The 27,535-nt window shown below is 35.0% G+C and overlaps 1 protein-coding gene across 8 annotated transcripts; it reads right to left on the bottom strand.

Moving 5' to 3' along the window:
* Positions 1-617: 617 nt before the first annotated feature.
* On the bottom strand, positions 618-26,152 carry LOC112044298 (ribosome-binding protein 1). Of its 8 annotated transcripts, none has more exons than XR_008251954.1 (20): positions 25,954-26,152; positions 24,479-24,703; positions 23,488-23,664; positions 22,741-22,914; positions 20,084-20,246; positions 19,440-19,637; positions 15,291-15,433; positions 14,848-14,960; positions 13,754-13,874; positions 12,406-12,477; positions 11,142-11,361; positions 10,644-10,750; positions 10,034-10,165; positions 9,324-9,464; positions 8,406-8,510; positions 5,527-6,111; positions 4,960-5,076; positions 2,817-2,912; positions 2,460-2,632; positions 618-1,424 (listed from the first exon to the last, which is right to left on the bottom strand). XR_008251954.1 is itself a non-coding variant. In XM_052888218.1 (20 exons), exons 2-19 carry the CDS (start codon positions 24,677-24,679, stop codon positions 2,519-2,521), a joined length of 2,979 nt encoding a protein of 992 aa, XP_052744178.1. In that variant the 5' UTR covers positions 24,680-24,703; positions 25,954-26,152; the 3' UTR covers positions 618-1,424; positions 2,481-2,518. The 8 variants fall into 8 exon arrangements, 2 of the variants coding, with proteins under 2 accessions (XP_052744178.1, XP_052744179.1); XR_008251957.1 differs by having other exon boundaries at positions 24,479-24,689; XR_008251956.1 differs by having other exon boundaries at positions 24,479-24,686.
* Between the last annotated feature and the right edge of the window lie 1,383 nt (positions 26,153-27,535).

The raw sequence follows: 27,535 nt of genomic DNA, 5'->3' as shown, positions 1-27,535 counted from the left end.
TTGATTCTCTTTCTACAAACGCTAACGCTTCGAAAACTATATATAGAAATGATACTTTTAATTCTAATTACGTTTAATTTATTTAATGTGTAAATTCCAATATGTATTTTGTAGAATCACACTATCACATGACATGAATATTATAAAGGCGAAAGGTTGTGTGTGTGTGTGTGTGTGTAAGTATGTTTGTTTAAGATTTGGCTGGAATGGAAATACATTTCACTCTGGATTAACAAATAGGCTACTTTTCATCCCGCAAAAATCCCGCGGGATTTGTGAAAAACAAAAACCAAGCGGACGAAGTCGCGGGCGTTTGCTAATAATAAATAAAGACCTATCTATAGCAAATGTCATTCCCATATCTTTTTTATAAGCGTTGGCTATTGTAGAAAGAGAACGACAACAGGCCTTGATTTACGTAAACTGGTGTATGTAACATCCTTTATAATTTTTCTACTTGTCGCATTTTCGGTAAAAAAAATCTTTAATAAAAATTTCTACCTGTATTTTGCACCTGAAATCATATTTTTGCACATACCCCGACATACGCAACCCTGAGACACAATTATTGTATTTATTAATATTAAAATCATATACATACCTATAAATTTTTTATAAAAAAAAGAGGCGGTTAAATAAATTATCATATGGCCATACAATGTGATGATACTAGTACCACTGGTCAGAACACAAACAAAAATGGATTAAAATATATAATATCTATAAACAGATGGTGTAATAATTTTACAAATTTTACCCAGTAATTTGAAAGGATCGAAAGTCTAAAAATGAACTTATTTCCCTTGAGCACAATTGAAATGATATTTACGAATAATTATGTGATTTTAATCACTAATCAGCTAGTCTTTCTAGTAAAAAATTGAATAGTAAAAATGAGTTTTCCGATGAATCTCTTCATATATTTTACCATTCCTTGTTGGTATTATTTACAAGTGGGCTGGGAAATTTTTAGCAATCGGAAATCCCAATCAATCAACAGAGTTGAAATTTAACAGAAGTTTTAACACCCATTTCATTGAGTGCATTTTCTATTAAAAATATTTAACATGTCTTATAAAAACAGGGTTCACTTAACAGGGTGTCCGGTTAAGAGCCATTTAATTTAAAAATCTGACCTCAATCAATGTGATTCCTTAACCAACTGTTGTTATAATTAATTTTTTTTTGAGTTTTTTTGCGCGTTTTCAGTGTATGTCGCACCGATTTTCAGTGTTTCGATTCTAAATATGTAGAATTCACAGTTTTTTTTTTGGAAAAAACACAATTTACAGGACACCCTGGTAAGGGTTAATCTTATCGATTATTCGGCAGTGAATGAGGAGACGCGACGGTAAATTCCAGCCTTAAACTGCGTTGTACATTGCACTTTGTGTTTGTTAAATTTCGCTCAACTTTATCTGTTCCTGTAAAGAAAAAATATATGTAAAGTAAGGATTATATGAAAGTATATATTGGGTAGACAACTTTGCTCTTCGAAATTTCGTTTTTTTTCGAAATTCGAAGTTTTATTATTATTATCCAAATGAATTAAACTCTCACGCCCAGTACAAAATAAATATATATAAAAGCCAAAGGGAAAATAAATAAACTTACTTAAATACACAAAATAAATAAACTTAAATATATTACATAAATACATATATGCACCGGGCGGAGGATTCACCCCGGCAGGGAGACCAAACGGCCGGGGGTCAGGGCGACAGGTGGAGAAACCGGCGGACTATCCTAGCCGAGTCCAGCAAGACCGCTTTTTGCATCTTGCCTGCGAGCGAACTGCCACAGAACCCCAGCCGCCTCAGATGGTGAGCGAGGCTGACTGGGATCAAACCGTTGGCAGATATAACGATGGGGATGATTTCAGTGGACTCCACATGCCACATGGCGGTAACCTCGTGAGCCAGATCTAGATATTTACGTTTTTTCTCTGTCTCAGCTCTCACAAGGTTCTCGTCATATGGAATTGTGATGTCCACTAAAAAACTATTATTATTATTATTAATTTATTTAGTGTTCAAAGTAGTTATCGCTACTTTCTACTATTTTCATTTTCGCAACGTGACCTTTTATCATATGACATTCTTTGTAGTAGGACTGTATGAACTCATCGTAGCAAGTATCAATTGAATAGTAGTTGTAAAATGTTTCTTTTACTTGTTACTGTAAAATGTATTTTTTTTCTTTTGTAAACTGATTTTATGTAATCGTTAATCTATTTTAATATTACGGAAATGTCTACCTTCATTTGATTGTGCAGAGCCTTGTGTTTGTGTTTATTTTTAGATTGTAGTTGTGTAAATGCTGCAACAGTCACTGGTGGACCAAATAAATAAATTCATCCAGTAGTTTTGAGGTGGTACATTTTTTAATGAGTCAACTATTTCTAAATCTGTACTATTAAAGCAAATAGGTTTAAGCAACAGCAAGGAGTTTAAACTTACTTTAGCCAACTGTAAACGTACATAGGTATAATGAAAATTACTACAAAATTTTGCTTTTTTTATTGAGACGCCCAATCCTGCAAGGTTTGCCGCTGTCCCGTCCTCAGTCTCACCTGTAGTGGCCCGTTGTGTACTTCTGTGTCATGATTGGCAAAACCCGCCATTAGATTTTCCTATAAAAACAAAAAATCCATGATATAACACAGTACGTCAAATATAACATTAAAATCAATTTTTAATTAGTCAGTCCTTCAGCTGATACGATGATGATAATGATGATGATGATGATGATGATGATGATGATGATGATGATGATGATGATGATGATTATGATGAAATAATAATTTATAAACATACCTCAGCAGTTCTTTCAGCGTCCGCGAAGCTGTGACTGTGGTTCCTTGTTTGTGATTTTTGTAATTCTGCTTGCAGTGAATCTATTTTATTTTGCATCTGCAATTGAATAAAATATACTGTATATAACATGTTCAAAAGGTACTTTTAAGGACATTTGAAAACTTAAAACAATAGAGTTTACATAGAACCATCACCGGATAAAATGATTTAAGGTGAAAAGTTGGAAGTCTATCGATATAATAGAAAGAGTTGTCTTCTCTATCATAGTAAAATATTATAATAGACATAGAAAAATAATAAATTGTATTTTTGTGAAAAGTCCTAAAGTACGGTCAATTTCAAGTTATATCTTCATTCAGTTCACACGTTCGTATTCCCGCTAAAATGGCGATATTCGAAATCTAAATCCTTAAAATATGTTAGATATTTTAAGGATAGAAGAAAGTATGGTTTTGCAGAAAATAAAAATAAATGTTAATCTTGGGATTTTACTTCTAGCTTTTTTTTTTTTTTTTTGTAAAAATGTAAAAATAATCTTTAAGAATTTTATAATTGTTATTTTGTTATTTTATTTATATTCCTCAGCAAGAAATCAGACCCACAAACCGACAGCTAGGACGTAGTAACACGACATCACAAATTGGAAACTTATGAAAAACAAAATCGACCAAGTTTATAAACATAATTTAAGATTTAAACCCAAATGTAAATTTCTTCTTCTTCAAAGTAAAATGAATTTTATATAGTGGTGATTAGGTCCACTTAACTTTGAAGAAAATTGACGGATAAAGATTTAAATTTACTTCAAACTAAAGTGAACTTTAAACAGTAGTTATTAGGTCCACTTTACTTTAAAGAAAATTGAGGTTCAAATCTTAATCCATGTTTAGTAGAGGAGCCGAAGAGGGGATTTTTGCAGTTACTCGAGCGCGGCAGATAAACATAAGGGACTATACCTTACACTTTGTCGAGTACCTCCACCGAGTATGAGTCCTTAATATTGGTGGGTATGTTTAGGGCAACCAAAAACAAAACTAACTTCATAAATACTCAACCAGCACGTCAGATTAAGATAAGGTAGGTGAGTTGATAGCTAAAAACTGCACATTTCGAAAATCTGACGATTTGAGCGTAACGTAATGGAATGGGAGGGTTTCAAAGTTACAAAATTAAACCCTTATATTTTAGTGCTCGAGGTACGAGTGCGATTAATTTTTTACTTATTTTTAAGGAAATAATCTCCTAATTAATCGCTAAAATTTTCTTACAATTTCAGTAAGCCAAAGTAATAAAAATTGTTTTTAAAGTCTGTAGTTTTTTTTTCCACCGCTAAAAGCGGAAAAAGTAAATAACCATTTATTCTTCCTATAATTTAATCTACCAAATATAATCGGTCTCAATGACGCTCGAGTAACTGCAAATTTAGCATCCCGGGCTCCCCTACTATTATAAATATGGCTAGAAGTGTTCACACGTTCGATACAGGAGCCACACGTAACATGTATTATGCACGAACGTGCTGCAGTACCTCTGCCATGATTGCTGGCAACGTTTTCTCAATGCAGGAGTATGCAAACGCCAGAGGTTCCTACGTAGAAGAGAAACCTTTTAGGCAATCTTTAAAATGATAACATTTTAACAACATAAACCTAAGACAGGGATGTATTATAATTATCTATTTAAAGTTAAAATTATCTACAAATAGTGTGAATACACTACAACGACATAATGGTAATAGATATGTGCTTTAAAACGGGCACCACTAAATAGGAGTCACAAATCTATTTGTGTAATACGAGTATTTTAATGTGTAATAAGTTTGCTTTGCATTGAGCTATATTATTCCGAATGTCTATTGTGCGTGCGCGTTTACGATTGTGCGTGCGCGCTAACGATTGTGCGTGCGCGCCAACGATTGTGTGAGTTAACGATTGTGCGTGCGTACTAACGATTGTGTGAACTAACTATTGTGCGTGCGCACTAGCGATTGTGTCAACTAACTCTTGTGCACGCATGCTCACGATTGTGTGAGTGAGCAGACTATTGTGCGTGCGCGCTAACGATTGCGTGTGCGTGCAAAAAAATCTGTGAGCTAACGATTGTACATACGTTCGTGAGTGTTTTGCGTTTAGACTGTATTTACCTGTTGCACGGTGCGCAGCCGCAGCGTCTCAAGATCATTCTGCCTGCTGGCCAGTTCCTTCTGCCAGCGATCCTCTTCGCTGGATACTTTCTGCTGCAGCCGGCTCAATACATCCTCCTATGTGATGATAAAACATTCATATACTCAAAATGAGAGGCAATAAATATTTTGATCTTCAAATAAGATTTTATTAAAGTGCATACTCGTATTTGTTTTGCAATTATCATATTATTAATATAATTGTGGATGCCCGCAACTTCGTATCGGGAACCAAGAATTTTCCGGGGACAAAATATGTTGCTCAATAACCTCTTGTGTTACTGTGAATGTCCTATCAAAATGCTTTCAGCTCAGTTCAGCTATTTCAATGATTAGAAAATTAAAAAAAGCTTGATTGTGATTAGTAACATGTGAACCAAATTTTATATGTATTGATTAAAAGTGTATTTCACGTTAAAGTAAAAATAATAATCTATTAAGACAGATTAAAACTAATTAATTTGGTACATGCCCAATATTTCAGAAATGTGTGAATTAATCTCAAAAAATACTACTGTATCGACTTACAGTGTCATCGATGATGGTCTTGTATTTTTCCACTTGTCTCTGTAGATATACATTCTGGCTTTCCAAATCTTTGACTCGCGAGTCGTCCACCACTGTATGCTGAACTGTGACCTCTTTAACTTCTTTCTTCTGCAATTCACTTTCCAGTTTCTTCTTTATATTCAATTCTTCTTGCAGTTTATTCAGTAATTCACTTTCAGACTGTTTCTTTGCGGCCAGTTCATCTTGCAGCTTCTTTTGTAACTCGCTTTCAATAGTTTTACACGCTAACTCCTTGTCTTTTAACTGTTGTTGCATTTTGTTCTCGAGTTCTTTCACTGCCTGTTCCTTTTCTTGAAGTTTTTTCTGCATTTCGATTTCTATTTGTTTTCTCTCGTTTTCCTTTTGTAACAGTTTCGATGCGAAGTCCTTTTCGACTAGTTGCTTCTCATTCTCTTTCTTTGAGAGTTCCTGTTTGAGGTTCTCGGCAAAAGCCTGTAGCCACTCTTGTCCTATAGATGAGTTCGGTGCAGCTGTGGGGCATACTGCGCGTAGAACGTTCGCTACTTCTATGAAATGTTGTTCTTGAGCTTTGACTACTGCCTCCTAAACAAAAATATTTATTTGTTATTTTTTTTATTTTATTTATTTATTTGATACACGTACAGTGTATCAACACGTACAATACAGTACGTGTTATGAAAAAATATACAAAATGACCGTGGACAATGTGTTCAGCCACAGGTGTATTCTATAGCTTGACATATGACATAAAAAACATCTTATGATCGACAAAAGAAATATGGTGCTCCTTTTATACAATTACACATATTTAAGAAGTACTAAAGTGTCAAAAATAAAGATTAAAAACTAATAAATGATTTTTTTTAATTTGAATAATAATCACTGCTCGATTGCAGATTTGTTGAATAGTTTGTACAAAAAACGTTGCATTTAAAGAAGAGATGGGAGAGTTACAGGTTGATTCTACCCATACTTCTGACGGTTTCTACGCGGCATCGCACCGGAACGCTAAATCTATCGGCGGTACGTTTTTGCCGATAACTAGCCACGGCCGATGACTACCACAAGAGCAGACCTGGGAATAGAACTCAGGACCTCTCTGCAGAGAACAATACTAGTACTGAGCCAGAGAGGTCGTGAAAAAATTATTTTCAACATAATTATGGTATTATTTTTTTAATTAAATATAAAAAGACAGACAACGGAAAACAAAATATTCGTATAATAGTTCTGATTTCTTTTCGATGTGCGGAGTTCTAAAAACAACAAAATCATTAATTTTTAAACAATATGAAACAGTAGGATACACAGAAAGGTCTATACTATAAATAATTAATTGGCAACTAAAAAAGAAAGTAGCAGTGGAATAAAGTCGTTAGCAAATTAAACCTAAATAAAATGAGTAAGCAAAAAGTATTGCTGACCTTTTCATAATGTTGCTATTAGGAAAAGATAACAATACTTTAACTAAAAAAATAATAGGGTTTAGTCACAAATTTAATTTTACTAAATGGAAGTAGCGTTAAACACAAAAAGTAGTTATAAAGCGAAGCCGGCCGAACGATTATGAGCATATCCAAGTGAAACTATTACTAGTAGTAGTGGTAGTTAGTATAGATCATAGATTATATAACACGAAAGACCAGTATATAACACGAATTTTGAAATCACGCCTGAATTGTTTTTTTTTAGGTAAATGTGTTTCATAAATAATATTAAACAATGTCAATTTTTATTGTCTTACTGTAAATAATAAATAAATCATATATTCAGTATTCACGTGGAACATTCAATAAAAGTTGACAAATAAATTACATGGAAGTGGGTAGGGAGGTAACTAGCCACGGCCGATGCCTACCACCAGGCCAGACCTGAGCCCAGTGGTGGGTTTACCAGCAGACAAGTAGGCTAGAGCCTAGAACGGCGGAATTTAGGGACGGCAAAGGTCCAAAAAGACTAAAAGTCTTACAGAAACAAAGAACAACATTATTATAATACGAGTAGATAGTAGAAAATGATATGGATATTAACAAAAAAATTGATATAACGAAACCAGAGCATCTACAAAACCTATAAATGCACTTAATACACCAAGTAATTTAGAAAAAATAAAATCCTACCTGACCTGAAATGTTAAACGAAACCCAGGACCTCTCTGTTGAGAACGCAAGCACTAGCAACTGCACCAGAAAGATGTTTCACTTGGGCAAGCTCATAGGCGAATATACTGTTTTTTTTTTTAAATAAATACATCTAATATGAACTCGGACTAATTACATAAGGACCTGTCTCGCTAGATGTTACTTTTCTGTCAAAGTATATGATCAACGATCTAAGGCGATTATAAAAACTGTCTCTATAGTATCGATGTTTCATAGTTGTAATCGTGTTCATCGGTTTTTTTTTCAGAATCAGTATCATTTATTTGGAAGAAACATTTAGTCATACATAGATGTCATTATGTAATAAGTAACAATGTTTCACCGTTAATAGGTACAAATATTTAATTACAACTAAATACCATTATATAAATTGAATGACATCAAGTAAAATAGAAACATAAATACTAGAGATGAAACAGATAGCAGTTTGGCCGGATACTGGCCGAATAGTCGGATAACAGTAGCTATCCGGTATTCGGTCGGATAGTATTATGGCGGCCGGATAGGCCGGATACCGGATATCCGTTTCATCTCTAATAAATACCTTTTTGTGCAGTCGAATGGTGTAAAAAACGGTGAACGACATCTAATTTAGTATAAGATATATACTAAATTCAAGTTCGTTTTCTTCAAAAAATGACAAACAATTCGTGAATTTGGGTGCGATACCAGTCCTTATGTAATTAGTCTGAGAATATGAGGTATAGCACTTACGGCAAGCGCGTCTCGGGCCGGCATCGCGGGCGCCACTCTTGTCGCGAGAGCCTTTTCGGCGGTTTGTAACGCCTCCACTACTTTCCAGTTTTTAGTTCGCAACTCCTGAGTGACAGGAGTGAAAATATGTTATACGAAAATTAGTATTGTTAGAAAAGGAAGTTTTAAATTTAGACAAAACGTTTATAAAGAATCGTTTATTTTACAGTTTGAACTATAGTGTGCGTGTGAAACAAATAAAATTACTTGACTTAAGTCAATATGTCGGATTTTTTTTTCTCTTCTAACATCAGTAAAATAACTCTAAGCAGATGCGTTCCATGAAAACTTGTCGCAAAATTACCGATTAAAGTAAATAACGCGAAGCTCATAATTAACAAATTGAAACTAGTCTGACAGATTAAGAAAAAAATCACGTTATGTAACGTAAATTAAGCGGTTTATATCAGTATCAATATTCTTAGTATATTAAAGTCACGTGCAATATTTCTTCACACAGTGTTATATTTTATTCAGTTTTGGATGTTTATGGATCATGCTTAAGGATACTTTTCAATAATAATATTTATTTATCTATTACATACATATTACGATGTGTCATTCATAATATAAAGACAGATACCTAATAAAAAATACAGAAAAAATCCTTTTTCACTTAGCTATTAATTAATATTGATTTATTTTTTTCGTATTTTTTTTGTTATATTAGCAAGCGCATAGCTGCAATCACGCTGGATGGTAAGCGATGATGCAGCCTAAACGCGCATGCCTACAAAATACCTAATTAAAAAAAGCCATTTTTAGGTTAACTTCGCCACATCAGTACGTTTTAAATAATTATATTATAGTACATTCTCTTGCACAAGTTAGCTCATACATCATCATCCAAAGTTAACAATATAGAGAAGTAATACAAACATTGTTCTTGTCCCGGTACTGCAGCAGCTGTTCCTGAAGACTGGCGACCTGGTTCTTCTGCTCAGAGATGCTCTCCTGTGCAGAGACCAGCTCGTTCCTTAGGGACTCCACGGTGCTTTCCACCTTTGCAAGCTCCGCTGCCTGATGATATAACGTATTAGATAAAATGACGCTTCTCCAATATCTTTGATGTCCATATTTTACTATACTAAAACCATACTCGATGTGAAAATTAGAAAATTTAAATTATGTATTGTTTTTCTATAAAATGTTATCTATATCTATACTTATAATAAATCTGTAGAGGTCAATTCTGTACATGAAATATATTTCCAAAATAACTATCAGGGGGTGATTAGTGATCGATACTGATGCCAAAAATGCAATCAGTAAAATTTTCGTCTGTCTGTATGTTCGTTATAGAAACAAAAAATACCAGACGGATTTTAATGAAACTGGGCACAATTAATCTTCATACTCCTGGGCAGGTACTCCTTCATGCTTTTCATCACGTTACAATCAATAGAAGCAGAGCAGTGAAGGGAAATGTTGGGAAAACGGGAGAAGTTACTCCCGTTACTAAGTTATTTTTACAGCAATACCTACTACTGTAAGGGCTGGATTAAAGAGATCTAGTTCAAAATATATGAACTATATCTAATTGTGCTAAGCTAATTAATCAAATTTATTATATTTTTTTAAAGTATTACCTTGTGCTCGTCGTTAATGGTATTGGCAGGCAGTCCATTTTGTGCGGGCGCCGCCTTCAGTTGCTTCAGTTCAGCGAGCTCGGCCTCGCGTTCGGCCAACTGTTCTCTGAGAGATGCCACCTCCTTAGTTAGCTGTAAAAACAAACGACCTGTCAGAAACGCTGTGAGCAGTCGGACTTTTCTAAGTTTCTTGCTCAGTTACATCGATCTTCTATTAAAAAGTGGATGCACAATCAGCGACCAAAAAACATCTCCACTCAATGAACGCCAAACACAATTTCTTGGCATTCAATTCAAATAGTCGCATTTGCAAATTCAACCTTAAACTCAATCTTTAAGGTTGAATTTGCTCTGGATTTGGGATTTTATTGAGTATAGACTACATTTAAAGGCCTTTAGGTTTAATTTTCTTTAACAATAATTTTAAAACTGTCAAAGCAATATTGGCCAGTTTTTAAGTAAAATTTTCTACATGTTTGTGCGTCCTTTTATTATAAGAGGTCAATGCTCAGTTATATAGAAAAGCGGAATATTGTACATGTATATGTTTACAAACAGATTATTTGGTCCTATCATCCAAAAGAAAAATTGAAATGTTTCCTATACTCACCTCGTCCTTTTGTTTTTGGATTTCCTCATTAAGCTTTTCTATGTTACTTTCGGCAGCCTGCGCTCTGGCGGTCATACGTTGCAAATCGTTTTGGAGTTCATTGAATCCTATAAATTAAAAACAATTTCTATATTATAAATACATATAAAATAATAAGATATTTAACAGTAGAAACTAACCTAACCAAACTGAAAATCCGGTTAATTAACTGAATGAATGAAGAAATATCATTTGTACATACCTACTATCATTTATTACAATCATTTTATATTGACAATTTATTGATTGATGTTAAATATTTTCAATGTGCGAATTTATCTCGTCGCCCTCAAAAAATGACAGACAATTTGTTGCTGAATTTGGGTGTGATACAAATCCATACGTAATTGGTCTGAGATCTACACAGACTTGCGGTGCGGCGACGGTGCGGCGGCGGTGCGGGTGCGGCGTCATCGACACGAAGCCTTAAAACTCTGAATAGACAAGTATCTGCGTTACCCGCGAGGCGCGCCTGCGTCTGTCGCAGCTCCTGCTGCGCGCGCTGGTCGCTGTGCGCGGCGAACTGGCGCTGCTGCTCCAGCTCGGCCAGCGCCAGCGTCGCCTCCTGCAGCTGCTGCGCCAGCTCGGCGTTGTGCTGGTGCGCCAGCACGGCGTCGTCGCGCGTCTGCCCCGCCTCCACCACGCACGCCGTCAGCTCCGCGCGCAGCGCTACCTCCGACTGCGACAAAGTAGAGTGTTACTACATTCTTTATTACCATAAAATATAAGATTTGTATTAGAAACGACCTTAAACAAACTATCATTCTCAGGTCTCAGAGTCACAAAGCGGTTGATGGAACAACCTATGCTGAAACTGAAGTGGCAATAGGCACGGCACATAGTTCGAAGAGCCGATGGATGTTGGAGTCACAACGTGCTGAAATGGCGACCCCGCACTAGAAAACGCAGTGTAGGTCGACCCGCGACCGGGTAGACTGAGGACATCAAGCGAGTCGCAAGGATTCGCTGGATGAAGGCGGATTGTGATGTTTGGAAGTCCCTACATAAGGCCCAAGGTCCTGCAGTGAACGTCCATCGGCTGATATAATGATGATGAAACTATTATTAGTGATAATTAATGATGGTTGATAATAATTTGGCCAGGAGATTTTTAGGCAACCTACTCGCAATGTATTTTTCAACATACTAAATTTGATATAAAACACTTTTCATCCATTAAACACATGGGTGAAGGTCGTTTCTAATTCGAATCTTCTACTATTATTGTTACAAAGAATTTTATTATAAGGGCACTTAAAGTTCATAATAATTGCTAGTAACCAACTAGTAAGTAAAAAACGTAGGTTAACGTTGTTAATACCACTTTACAAAGAAACTACGTATATACTTTTTTGATGTAATACTTCTTTACGGACGCTTGACTTGAGGAAAAGTAATGTATGAAGTTGGTAAATGCGTTACGAAAATTGTAATCGGGCGATGCGTGCTGCCATCCACAAGCATATTGAAACAGTGTTTGTCATTTTAAATTACCAGTAGATGGCGTTTTTAGTGTACTTTGAAACAATCCCTTTTTGTACATGTCAAGAACCTGTTGCGATGCAGTTATGCCTGATGCTCATAGATGGCGCTTTGTTATTTTTGAAAGAAGTTCTACTTCAATCGTGTGGTCTATAGCACGCTCGTTTTTTCAGAAATCATTTTTTTCTTTTAAAAATAAAATCCTCTTTAATAAATTAAATCAATATACATAATATTTTACCTCAGAAAGCCTTTGAATAAGTAAATCCATCCGCGAAACTTGAGCTTCACTTTCACTGATTTGTCCCATAAGCTGAAACAATAAAATGTTATGTAATACTCTGACTAACTCGCGATTTCATTCGTGATTTTTTTTATATCACCTATAACAAATATATTGGTACATAGCAAGCGTGAATGCTAAAATCTATAACCCACAAAGCGTATAATATTGTTTCTGTGCCATAAATATCGTAATCACATGAAAATTTCAATTTTTAAATATTTTTGGACAATACGAGCTAAAACTCCTGTCGGCCTTGATCTATGATATTTCAACTGTTTCATGACGTCACGTTAACAAATACCTTACAAACGGAGCGTTTGACAAAAATATTAGTTCGACGTTTAGTACATCAAGTAACATTGTGACGTCACAAAATGGACGACAGCGATTTTAAGTCAGCTAATGAAAAAAAACCATTTTATTTAATTAATTTAAAAAAATGCGCGTTCCAAAATTTTTTTTATTTTGGATTTTAAGTCCTATATTTTATGTTCTTTTAAGATAAAAATAATTTGTTCTGCTTAGTTGACACTCAGAATAAAGGCCCAGCCTCCATACAAAATTGGTACATGTCCTTTGAATTTGAATTTATGAGTCAACTATATTAGGTTCTAGTATAGTAGTAGTCGAGCCGTGATAGCCCAGTGGATATGACCTCTGCCTCCGAGTCCGGAGGGTGTGGGATCAAATCCGGTCCGGGTCCAACTTTTCAATTGTATGCTTTTTAAAAAATTAAATATCACGTGTCTCAAACGGTGAAGGAAAAACATCGTGAGGAAACCTGCATACTAGAGGATTTTCTCAATTCTCTGCATGTGTGAAGTCTGCCCATCCGCATTGCGCCAACATGGTAAATAATAATAATAAATAAATATACTTAAACAATACACATCACTATCTAGCCCCAAAGTAAGCATACAGAGTAGCTTGTGTTATGGGTACTGAGATAGTTGATATTATAATATTAATATACAATTATATACTACATATAAATACTTATATAATGTATAAATACACACAGTCACTGGAAAACACCCATGCTCATCACACAAATATTTTCCAGTTGTGGGAATCGAACCCACGGCCGTGGATGCAGAAAGCAGGGTCACTACCCACTGCGCCACGCGGCCGTCAAACTGGTGGACTATTGGCCTAACCCCACTCATTCTGAGATTAGACTTGAGCTCAGCGGTGAGCCGAATATGGGTTGATAATGATGATGATGATGATGATGATGATGATGATGATGATGATGATGATGATGATGATGATGATGATGATGATGATAGTAGTAGTCAGTTACCGTGTTCTTCTCCAGCACGAGCGCGTGGTGCTCCTCGAGCAGGCGCTGCAGGCGCGTCTGCTGCGTGTGCAGCTCGGCGCGCGCCGTGCTCGCCGCCGCGCGCTCCGCGTTCAGGTTAGCACTGCACAGACAACCATCTCGTCAGCATCTACTAAAGCCACATTCGATGTGCACTGTTTACCAACATACAAATAACAAGTGAAGGTAGAATGCATGTCATTTCATAACTTGTTTATTTTTTTTTCTTAAATAAGAATAGAATATATAACCTTCATTAAGAATGCCATATCTTTTCAAAATATGACCAATATTCTCATTCCTCTCTAACTAGTCGTGAAAGACTGTATTAGAAGTGGTAGTTCAACAGGGCAGGGATTGAACCACAGCCTCTCGGTGATGAGACAGACTGCTTTACCGTTGAGAGATAGGCTCTATATATTGTCTTCTAATATTAACTATAATCTAATCTAATCTAATATTAACTATAATCTAATCTAATATTAACTATAATTTAATCTAATATTAACTATAATCTAATTGTTTTAAGCTCATTAATCAAATTTATTTTTATTAATTTTAGAACAAGTTGACCATAATTATTATTAGGTGTGAAATGACTAACGAGTTTTAATTTATTTTTAATTTGTTTGTTGGTAAACAGAACACATTGAGTATGGCTTAAGTATAGTCTGATATATGACATGACAATCAATCAAATTTGACGGCGTCCGTGGCGCAGTGGTATGCGTGGTGGATTTACAAGACGGAGGAGGGTTTGAACCCCGGCTGGGCAGATTGAGATTTTCTTAATTTGTCCAGGTCTGGCTGGTGGGAGGCTTCGGCCGTGGCTAGTTACCAGCCTACCGGCAAAGACGTACCGCCAAGCGATTTAGCGTTCCGGTATGGTGCCGTGTAGAAACCGAAAGGGGTGTGGATTTTCATCCTCCTCCTAACAAGTTAGCCCGCTACCATCTTAGACTGCATCATCACTTACCATCAGGTGAGATTGTAGTCAAGGGCTAACTTGTAAAGAATAATAAAAAAAAAATCAACGTGTATTAATGGAAATAAAATTTTCTATATTATCCACTTACCGGAGCTCTTGAACTTTGGCCTTGAGGGCTTTCGAGGCTTCCAACTCGTCAGTCAGAGATTTTTCTTTATCAGCCAACTGCTTCTTCAACTTTTGCATTGGATCATTGGGACCCTGTAACAACATGATATTAATTTTAAAAGCAATATTCCACTGCTCAAATGGATCACATTTATATCCACAAAATTATAAAGAGAAAAGATTTGATTGCTTGTTTGTTTGATTGTATTAACATAGGCTCTGAAACTACTGGGCTCATTTGAAAGATGAGTTTGAAGATTGGTAACCTGTTGGTGTCCTGTTTAAAAAAAATTACTAAACTACATTATCAGGGAGTGGGTATATTTTATTCTCATATTCCCCACGGAAATGGGAATCATTCAAATCAGTCTTCGCCGTCCGCTCCACGTAGGTGTGACCATCACAGGCTCGCTCTAGGAGTACCTCGGTCCACTCGGAGTGCGCGGGCAGAGGGTCGTGGTGTTTGTTGAGCAGCGCGTCGGTGAGGCCCTGGATCTCGTCGCGCGAGAGCGTGGCGGCGCGCACCACGCGCAGCAGGTCGCCGAACGCCACGCTGCCTTCGCCGCCTGATCAATAAAAAGCATTACGATTTCATATATAAATTAATAATATTTTTAAATATAATTAAGAATTAAGATGGCCATAAACACGCAATACTAAATCTATACTAATATTATAAAGCTGAAGAGTTTGTTTGTTTGATTGAACGCGCTAACCTCAGGAACTACTGGTCCGATTTGAAAAATTATTTCTGTGTTAGATAGCCCATTTATCGAGGAAGGCTATAGGCTATGTATTATTCCCGTATTCCTACGAGAACAGGAGCACGCGGGTGAAACCGCGCGGCGTCAGCTAGTAAAGAAATATATTTGGACAATACACACATATATCCCATCGATCTCCTATTAAAAAGTGGATAAACAATCAGCCACCAAAAAACGTCCGTACTCAATGAGTGCCAAACAATCTTCAAACTTCTTAGCACTCAATTCAAGTAGTCGCATTTGCAAATTCAACCTTAAACCAAATGCTTGAGGTTGAATTTGCTCTGAATTTCATTGAATATTGAACTATATTAAAAGGCCTTCAGGTATAATTTTCTTTACCAATAATTCTAAAACATCCAAAGTAAAATTGGCCAGTTTTAAGTGACATTTTCTACATGTTTGTGCATCCTTTTATTATAAGATGTCAATGATCTATACCCAAATATTCAAATCTAGCCCCAAAGTAAGCATGTCATGATTAACTCACAATATTATTGACTATGCATACACAGTTTATGTCCATAGGCAGACTTGGTTTTACAATAATTCAAAAACTTTTTAAAAGTCCTTTATTCAGAGGCTACCATAACATTTATGACTTTCTTGATGACAGTAGTTGATGGAAAAAAATGTTGCCTATTTCTGGAAACAAGACAGGATATATCTAAATAACAGCATATATTTTCTAAAAGAGCGATCTAGCCGGAATTTTTTAAAATCTGCTTTCTGAACTGGCTGAAAAGTCAGATTTGTGTTTATGTAAAAACACCAAGTAGAAGTATTCCAAACATTATATTATGTTAGACAATGGTTTATATTTTATATCCTTTAGAAATCGTAACCTATTACTGGAGTAGGTAAGGGCTGAGCCATAAATGGGTAAAAAATAACGCATATTAGCATGAATACAATGCTGAAATAAAAGATAAATTCAATATGTAGTAGTTTTCTAGACAAGAAGGTAATATACCTTATCAGCTCTATGATGTACAATACACATCACATAGTACATATGTTTAGTTTGTATATGTTTTGTTGAACAACATTACTTACAAAGTACTCTTTATTACTAGTTAGATAATAATAATATGAACTGACCAACTACCTACTGATTTAAATCTCTATAAGATAATAACAATTGTAACTGATTGTTTACATTATGACCTTATCATAAAGCCGGCGCTACATATAGCTTCAAACGTTTGAACATTTAAATGACGAACTTTGTGCAGTTATTGCAGCAGACTTTTTAGTTACCACATTTTTCCCTTAAACGCTGATTTTCTGTACGCTTTCTATACGTTAAAAACCGACACCGCTAGTGCATTTCTTTGCACACTTACTTGAACAAAGATACAATAGCTATACTTCAAACATTGGAACATTTAAATGACGAACTTTGTACACTTCTTTGTAGACCTATTGACGCACCTGCCAGATGGCTTTTCAACCACATTTTTTCACATAACATTGACTTTGAAAGTGCTGTGTCAGGCGTATTTTTTAATTTATTTAGACAAAGATTCAAAGTCCCGAGCCAAACATAGCTTCATTAAAATGTTTGAAGCTATATGTAGCGCCGGCATAAGAACAGATTTTGATATCAATAATTTTATCTGATATTAGTACATCAATGCATAGATTAAAGTATTTTTTCATTTGTCACAAATTGTCTGTCATTTTGCTGATTTTAGCCTGTAATAAAACTTATCGGCTTTCTTTAATCTATATATACAAATAAAAAATAAACACCCTTTAAGCATTAGTCACAGAATGGCTGTACCTATTTAGATAAAAAAAATTGTGTGTTTATGTGATTGTCTCCATGTTTTTGGCAGTCTACACTAGTAAAAGTATTAGGTCACCAAACGTATTTAAATGTTATCTATAGATACCTAAAAATAGCAGGTCTAAGGTTTCGATCGAATAAATTCGGAATGGTAAGCCGCATCGCATGCAATTTTGAACAAGTTGCGAAATATTTTGATAGACTACGCGCCACGAAAGAAGTGCCACGGCTAAAACCTGAACTAAAATTGACAGCGCCTTGCACAAATGACAATAATACCGCCATTACCAAATGTCATTGAGCGCCATCATTAGCGCCGCGTCTACTGGACTTATTTCATGGCGCAGAGTATACTGTGAACGTCTCGTCTAGAATCGAGATCGAAAATGAGACGGAAAAATACAAATCGTAGTGTGGATGCTAGATGAGACAAAGAACAGTCTTTATACTTTTAGACGGTCTATGGATGGTCTAATGAAATGTACTAGTGTGTACTAGGCTTTAGAATTATAATTCCCGGGTAGTTGGCGTTGAAATCTGGTTCTAGATTCTATTTCTGGACTTGAACTTGACTTTTTGAAAAAAATCAAAACTTTTATCCCTGAAACTTCTCAAAATAGAAATATGAAAAAAAAAAACAAATGTTCAGTTAGTTCTATGTTGAAAAGTTCGATACTGAACTATGTGTTCACATCTGTTAGTTAAAATTAACAATTATTGTATGCCACTTATGATATTGTATGACATTCTAATGCCATAAGATTGAAACTGTCATACTCTCCATATCTAATCATGCAACGTAATTCGAACATTTAACGATATTTGATGATCATTTATACATATTTATTTCAAACTAGCGGACCCGGTCAAGCTTCGTTTTGACATAAGTGCACTTATTCTCTATCCCTACCCTACCCCTACCGCTTGACTCTTAAACGTTTGTATGGGAAATAGAAAAGGGCAGTTTTTAGGGTTTTCCCGGAAATTATTTGATTTTTTCTCACTTTTTAAACCTTCCCTATACCTCCACGAACATTTCAAGACCAAGATAAGATAAATCCGTTAAGCCGTTCTCGAGTTTTAGCGAGACTAACGAACAGCAATTCATTTATATATATATAGATAAAAAAAAATTTACTTATCTAAAAGTGCCTACGGATCAGGCCCGTGGAGAAAATATTTCAATGTGTCATCTTCTGGCCCTATACAAAATATCTACTATCACTATAACTTAGTCATGTAAAAGTCTTAATAGTTTTAAAATATACTCGTAGGTACTAGACAGTAGCGAATTATCCTATTACATATTTGCTTTCTGCTATCGTTCGCGCGGTGTTTACAGTGCAGTCTCTATTTGTACAGCCATTTTGCAACTTAAATAGTTTCACAGATGCCGGTAATTTTATCCTATGTATTTTACTACTACGAGCAAGTAGACTGAAACTTGTTTTTGTAGAAACTAAACATAACAATTTTTTTAAGCAAAAACTTTCAAAGATAATTTTTGTTTGCGATATTTCTATATTCTCTCGAGATTTAGCATCACTAAACTTTACGAAAACTGGAACGAAAGTCTAGATCAATAACGGTCTTATATTTCTAAGACAGTTTTGAAGTTATTTAGGTAAGACTGACAATACCGGAATCAGCATGCTATTTTCCAATGAGAGTGATATTGAAGGAGATATATGTTGGAATGGAATTTAGTTATGTATTATAATCGTAAACAGGATGTTCAATAAAAAAAAATTAAGAATTTTACGATTTTTCTGTTGATTTACTATATTTTTTAAATATACAATATAATATCTCGAAGATTCCTTCTTCTAGTAACCTGGTATAGTTTCACAATAATAAATGTCTTACCCAGGAGTGAGAGCACGTCCTGGTCAGCCTTCTTCTTCTTGGACTTGGTGGGCGGGGAGGGAGTGGGCGCGACGGGCTGCAGCGCCTGCCGCAGCAGCTTGTCGGTGGTGAGCTCGCTCGGCTGCGGCGCGTTGTAAGTAAATGTCTTACCCAGGAGTGAGAGCATGTCCTGGTCAGCCTTCTTCTTCTTAGACTTGGTGGGCGGGGAGGGAGTAGGCGCGACGGGCTGCAGCGCCTGCCGCAGCAGCTTGTCGGTGGTGAGCTCGCTCGGCTGCGGCGCGTTGAGAGGCGGCACCACCTCTTCTACCTCCGACGCCTCTGAAACTACCTTCTTCTCGCCTTTCTTTCCTGGAACAATATCATAGAGTCTATACACCGACGGTCAATAGAGAAGTAGTACAGAAAGATTTATAAACTTCAATTACTTAAGGGCCAATTTAACTCAAAGAGATCTTGTGCTGGATCCTTCTATGTTTGACTATTGTTGTACTAGTTCTGAAAACTTCGTTTTAATTGTAGAGTACAAGTCAATAAATGATTAGCAGATACCCGCAAGTTCTATATTATTTACCGCAACCTTTATAGTTTAAAATAACAATTTAACATTTAATTAATCTTTAATTTAATTATCTTTCTCTTGTTCTTATTTTCAAAAATTAGAGACACTATTAAAATTGAACGATTATAGACACCATTATAAAATGAAAGAATTCAACGGAGTTTACAATCCATTTTTTTTATATCACTATCACTAAAAAAAGAAACCTTTCATTACATATACCAGTTTGTCATACCTTTGCGTTGTTCAAGAGGTGCCTCGCTGATGATTTGTTTTTCAGATGAAGATTCCTCCTTTAAAGGTTCTGAAGTTTGCTTCTGTGCAGCCTTGGCGCCCTTCGACTGCTTCGGCGGTTTGCCTTCTTTCTTCTCTGCGACATCGTCTTTTTTCTCTGATACCTATAGTTTAAAAAAAAATCATAACAGACCCTAATAAATCCTAAATATTAACATAGTCCAACAATTACTAGCACACTAAAAACATACATACACAAATTATAACTATTTAATCAAAAAGTCAAGGTCTGATATCTTTAATCTTTCTGCAATAATGACCTGTAGGGGCCTTATCTTTGTCATTTTATAATAGTTTGTCAGCTGATGATAGGTAAGTATGGTAGGCAAATATAGTTTGGACTGTGGTGGCTATAGGACTTAGCAAGTTCCAAAGGTCCAGATCGTTAATTTTCCAAGTATAAAACATGATTTTTTTTATACTTTATCTTTGACTAGCGGACGCCCGCGACTTCGTCCGCGTGATACCCTACCCCTACCCTTAGTATCCTATGTCCATTTCCTGATTTTAAGCTACCAATTTTCAGCCAGTTTGGTCCAGCTATTCTTGAGTTTTAAATATTGTAACTAACACGACTTTTTGTTATATACAAGAATAAATCTGATATCAAGCGAAATCATTTTCTTTTTGCTAAAGGCCCTTAAATTTGACCTTTAACAGTGTTATTTTAAAGGTTTCTACAAAGCTGAGTAACTAGCGTATAAGGATACAATATGTCTAATTATGAGGAACTAGCTTTATGAGAAATATAAAAATAAATTTGGGGAATACCCATCCCCGGCCCAGGCCTACCTTAACCGCCTGGCAGTTTACTTATGTCCAAAAATTCTCGATAATTCTACTTTAATAATGAAATCATTACTTTATAAAAAAAAGTTTGCTACAACGTTTTACGACATTTTAAATTCATCTTTAATTTGTCTACAAAGAGGACAAGCTAAGATTGTTGACCAATGACCATACAACATGAGTTTTACGATATTTTATGAAGACTTATGATTGGTTTGTTTGTCCGTTTTCTTGTTTGTTAAGCTTGTTGGTAACAGAAAAAAATAATATAAGCTTCAAATGTTACTTCGCCGCTTTGTTACACCGGCGAACATATTGCCTTATAAGCGTGATAAAAATGTATTTTTCTTCAAGAAACATACTCTAATTAAGCCAATTTTTTTACCAGACCCTTATTTATACCTTATACTATTATGTTCATATACTTTTGTATGGGGTTATACCTGGGTTCCCTGGGCCGATGTTGTATGAACCAGTGGGCATTCCCCTTTGCACTGTGTACTTAGATCACTAGAAGCATTGAAGTATGTACAAACATTGAAATCTGTTACCTCCTAAAGCCACCACAGTCCAAATTTTATTGTTGTCTATGGTAGAAGCATGGGGTGACAAACTCAGTTTTAAATCAATATTATATAGAATAAAATATTGAAATAGTAAGGTGTTTTCAATTATCTGGCAAATACAATTATTAAATTGATTACAGGCATTAAAAAAATCATATCAACACAACACAAAGATCAAAATAAAAAATACATGGTTTGTCGGCCTATAATATTCTCACAAGCAAATAAGGCATAACAAGGCATAGGCTACTTCCTAGCCTGACCAATTGTTATAAAACTGCAAATAGGCCAAAAGACGAGAATCAACATAATCTATTACATAAAAATCACTCATCATGAAATCCCAAAACTACTCGACGAACAAAGTTAAAATTAATTTGGCAGGGAAGTCTTCTGAGAACGGATTTTGCGAAAGGGCCAGATTAAGGAAGTCTAGGGGCGTGCGATATTGCGGGCATCCGCAACAAATGAAAAAAACACGATCTCTCTCCTATCTAAGTATCAAGATTTTTTTTTCATTGATTGACAAGAGGTGACATATATACATACAGCATGCTCAGTGCACTAATGACCAGGATTTCGTGCATTAGAAGTGAAAAACTAGCATTGGGTAATCCATCTTTTTTTTTTTAATATTTTAGACATGCACTAAATACCAAAAATGTTCAAATAATTTTAATTTACCATTTCATCCTATGATAGTCACAAACGAAACAAAAACCAACATTACTTTCACAAGGAAAAATTCAATATCACTCATAAAAATTGGTAAGTAACGTGTTGTGTTACAAACTTTCACTTTTAGATAACTGTTTTAAAATTAAATTGATCTCTAGTTAGTTAGAGTTTGTCTATTGTTCATTATAACCTTATTGTCTATTGTTCAATTGATTTCAATAAAAATATAAGTTATAAGTTTAATAAAAATGTAGAATGTTGTACCTCATAGTCTTTTATAGATACTCGTACATCAGTTAAAGTGTTAATGTTTTGAATTATGTTTGAGTTAAAAAAATTATGTTTATATCTTTGCATTGTCACATAAAGTCAGATTTTAGTTTCCATGTTAAATTAATACAACTGGCATAGTTCATATTATTAGCACAAACAAACAAACATCATTATATTAGTCATATAATTAACGTAACTACATATGTTAAAATTTTCATTATCTACAAGTTAAAGTTCTCACAAATATGTTTGACAACACAGGGATGAGTCAGGAAGGGAACGAGGAACTCACTTTTTCTAATGAAGATTGCAACAACTCGAACTCATCCTTGGGATGCATTTCCTCAAAATGGTTAGAAACGTCTGCACAGGGGGTGGCCGCCGCGCTCGGATCGCTAACGCAGCTTGGATCCTCTTTATTTATTAAAATCGGCTTAATTTTAGGATCCTTGCCGCGTTTGCGAATCTGCGTAAAGAGGAATATCTACCATAGAAGTATCTGTGTGTCTTACCAACTACTTTTTGTTCTATATTTATCATACAAATAAATACAAATATGGAAAAGTGCAGCTTATATGTGTTATTTCAATGGGCCAAAAAAGGTAAAAGCAGAGGCAATATTAAGACTTTCGATCTTGAAGATCTTTCGATATATACATATATGTACTACGTCCAACTGTTTAAACTTTGAACAAATCTACTGTTAACTACAATAATCTTGATAGCATTTATGTTTAGTTTCTTTCATAAATATACCTATTAAATATGTTGATAAGAAATACATTAAAATTATACATATTTGATTTGAACAACCCAATGAAATTTCATTAGCAGATAATGGTATTCCAGAAATGTGCATGCAAATAGCTGAACCAAATGATAAATGATTATTTATTTCTACTTCATAATGAGCAGATAAGCAATTAGTGGTACCAAAATAATTTTATTGATAATATTTTTCCTCAGATTGTAATTATTTGCAAATAGTGGTGATAACAAGAACTTGACATTGGCAAGATAGAATTCAATATATAATAACCTTCACAGCAATGTTAGGTGGGTTGTCTGTGGGTGCTTCCACAAGTACAGTAGAGCTGAATTCCACATGAGGCTTTGATGGGGCGGACTCGTCTTCCACACCACTTTCGGCCGGCGCCTCACTCTCAGGCTCACTACCTGTGACAGCAGCTGCTTCTTTCTTTTCCTTCTTTGCTAACTATAGACAAGATACAAAAAAGAAAAGTTAGATCATAATTTTTTTTTTTTTAAATTTCCTAAAAAAAAAAAATTTACCTAGCTGCATAAAGCTATTTTTATTAACTATATTATTCTTTTATATTCTGAATTGAATAGCTATCAATAGTCACAGGACACAGTTTATAAAATTAATTGTTAGACAATGAAAATAATTAATTAAATATCAACATAAAAAAAAAGTTTTATTCCTACGTCTAAACATAATGTTATAAAGTGTTATTTTATTGTCATGAGCGTGATCATGGCCATAAAACATCTATATAACAACGTGTGATAACAAATTTTATTGTTTTTCCGAGAACAGTAAGTTTTTAAGTTTTTTAACCATATAAGTTTTTTAAGGGCAAAAATTCAAGTACTACATTTTTATCTGTCAAGTAGTTTGAAAGACTTAGGATAGAGACAAGAGACAAAAAAAAAATTAAAACTGGCATCCTGCATTCGCTGCTTGTCTTTTATCACTCAAACTTCATTTTTGGTAATTTTATTTAAAGTTCAGATAATCATCATCAGAAGTCCACAGCTGGACATAGGCCTCTTGGATGGACTTCCAAGCACAAGGGTCGTGATCCAGAAGCATTCAGTGGCTCCCTCCAGCCTGCTTGGTCTTGGCATATCCTCAGTCCACCTAGGGGGAGTCAAGCAACACTGCACTTTCCAGTGTGGGGTCGCCATTCCAGTGCACATAATAATCATAATCATAATGTCATTAAGTGCAGATAATAATCAATATCTACTCTATGATTAAGATCTATATGATATAAATTACTTACCTTTTTATTAGCCTTCTTGTTGGTCTTTTTAGACTTGTTCTTATTGTCAGCTAAAGCCAGAAGTTCACTGGTCGCTCGCCTCTGCTGAGCTATGGCTTCCTCATAGCTGGTCCCCGACGAGGAGAAGAGCCCCATGAGCAGTAGCACAGCAACTCCCACCAGCCCCACACCACCCAGCACTACTAATGCCTGCAGCTCCATCAGAAAGCTGCTGCAAGCACAATTCTAATGGAACACAAGATATAATTATTATTTATTTATTTATATTCTTTATTTGTACACTACAACAAATTAAAAAGTACAAACAATATAAAAAAAACATATGCATTGAATTAAGAACCTCCTCCTTTTTTTGAAGTCGGTTAACAGGGAAGAACCAGTATACAAAAGGTGGCCTTATCACTACATACAGATTTCTTCCATCCACCTTACGTTTCCGAAAATGTGAGAATAAAAGATATATTACTGTATTTTTGGCACTCATCGCATACACACACAATCAAATAGCAGGGGAGTACATTGTAGACTGGTTAGTGTTAAGAGCATTATCTATACTAATATTATAAAGAGGTAACATTTGTGAGATTGTAGGGTGTACTTCCTGGGTCAACTGAACCCTTTTTGCAATTCTTTGATGAATATAAAGTACTAAATGTATGCCATCACATGCAATTTATCCCGATATTTCCACAGAAATGGGAACAATACATGTAGAACTGCCAGGCGTCTACTACTTTAACATAGACAAAGATATATTTTTAACATATTAAATAAATATAAACATAGCTTGTGTTTTTATTTGCTACTAGCAGATGACCTTCGACTAATCCGGGGAATAATCTTGCGCCATTCAAGATTTTAGTATGAAATCAACTTCAGTAGTTGCGGCATAAAGGAGTAACAAACATGCACACACACTTACACACAAACTTAAGCTTTTATATTATTAGCATGATAGTAAAACACATTCTCCAAACAATGTAGTTACACATTACTGTTTATGCAGTAATCACAATTTAAATAGCTTAGTTACAACTGAATAACATTCCCTCTACAAGACATCATTCTAACATCATTACAGTTAGAAGTTCAAATACGAAACTTCGGCTTTTTATTAAGTTTTTCGTTGTAGAACTATGTCATGATATATATATGTAGATAGTCGAACTTACCTCTTGTATGTGAGAAATTAAGAATTCAGCGACACACAATACAATACAAATCTGGTTAAATACAAAAATCACGTTAACACATAGTGCTCGCTCAATATATCATGAATGCCGAATGACACGTAAGCAGTGACACATGTCAAAGGTTATTGACAGTATTTCTGCCGATACGCTACGATTACAATTTCGTCTAAAATTATGAAACAATTTATTAACTAAACCCTTTATAAGCAAGTAAATAAATCAGAGATTAGTGTTAAATGAAGTTCAGGGTCTAATTTACCGTTAGGATAGGATTAAACTTACCGCAGAAAAATGTGTTGACCTAAGCAATTGCAGACACTATGCACTTTAGAAAGTAATACAATCAATTGATGAAATAAACAGAAAAACAAGTTCACAAAGTTATTAATTAATTCCGACAAACGATCGCTAACGGACGAAATAACAACGAATTATGAAACAAAATGAATTGGAAAATGGAAATTAGAATGGACGACACCGACAGCAGGCCCTCCCAACCGTAGAATAAAAAATGAGAATCCTCCATCCTTTACTAACAAAAGACAGAGATATCTCCATCCTTCTCCTTGTTATGGGCTGTAGTAGGTGGTGGCCATGCCTATCTCTTTCACCTGTACACTTAAATAAACTTGCACACTGTTACAATTCTAAGTATCGAAGAACTGATGTGATTGGTCAAATTTACACAAGGAAAAAGAATGGCTTTTATGAATGAAAGAGAATTTGTGTATACCACGTGCGTAAGACTGTTTTCTGTTTTGAATTTGTTGCCTCATGTCTGCGCCGCCATTGTAATTTTACTGCGAAAAATTGGTTTTCACTTTTCAATATTTGAAATCATCGAAATTCGCATGAGCGCCGCTGGAATTACCAATAATAAGGACATATCTTTCTTGTTACTTAATTATTTTCACTATTTAAAATACATTTTGATTAATAAAGAGATATAGTGCGATTTGTGCTTGGTTACTGATAAAAGTAATTTTGTTTTAAATTAAAAATGAGGCAATGTGTTATTCCTAAGTGTAAAACGCGATCAAATTTACGTGCTGTACCTTTTACTGATAACACTAGATGGGAGGCATGGTTGATCAATTGTCCAATATTACGGAAATATACTCGTAGGCAGTTAGAAAACGTTAAAATTTGTGAAAACCACTTTCTACCCAGGTATGTAATTAATCATAGATTGACAAAGGATGCTATTCCTACTTTAAATTTAGAAATAACACTATCTAGTCCTAATCAACCCCTTCAATCTGATCCAAATACTATTTCACGACCATCTGTAATTTCAAAATTTCTAGAAATCTCTTCCACTCAGTGTAATGAATTCCTGTATAAAATAGTTGACCATATTCCATCTACTTCATATACAGACAGACATCTTCAAATCCATTCAATTTCAGAGAGTCAGTCTGACAGTAGTAAAGAACAGTTTTCAATATTGTCTCCGGTAAATGTTATTGAAAATTCCAATTTACTAACTGATGTCGAGTCTACTTTACAGACTTCAACTGCGAGTCAAGTTGATCCCATGCCTACTAATTGTGAGTCTGCTTTAGAAAACATACCAGTGCACGTTAGGTCATATAACAGACTCAAGTCCTGTAGAAAGTTAGATTTTGTTCATATAGTTCCGGAAGAAAAGTTTGAAACTCCTCGTAAGAAAAATTTACGTCAAGCTAATAAATCATTAAAGAAACAACTAAAGAATAAAACTCAACAACTTAACAGATTAAAGGCTAAATATCAATCATTAACTAAATTAAAACTTTTTATATCAAAATATCCCCTGTTAAATCATTTTGGAAAGGTATTAGTAGACTCACAATTAAGATTATCTGGTGTTAAATTAAGAGGT

The sequence above is a fragment of the Bicyclus anynana genome, chromosome 21 (assembly GCF_947172395.1).
Source record: "Bicyclus anynana chromosome 21, ilBicAnyn1.1, whole genome shotgun sequence".
Taxonomy (NCBI): domain Eukaryota; kingdom Metazoa; phylum Arthropoda; class Insecta; order Lepidoptera; family Nymphalidae; genus Bicyclus; species Bicyclus anynana.
The sequence above is the reverse complement of the archived record's forward strand: the minus strand, read 5'-3'. Positions and strand labels throughout refer to the sequence as shown.

What these genes read in the sequence shown, in the direction of transcription:
- LOC112044298 (XM_052888218.1), bottom strand. Translation starts at nt 24,679, where the DNA reads ATGGAGCTGCAGGCATTAGTAGTGCTGGGTGGTGTGGGGCTGGTGGGA. An exon ending in GCCAAAGTTCAAGAGCTCCG is followed by an intron (nt 13,875 to 14,847) that starts GTAAGTGGATAA and finishes TTGTCTGTGCAG; the next exon opens with TGCTAACCTGAACGCGGAGC. An exon ending in TCGTGCTGGAGAAGAACACG is followed by an intron (nt 12,478 to 13,753) that starts GTAACTGACTAC and finishes TTATTGTTTCAG; the next exon opens with CTTATGGGACAAATCAGTGA.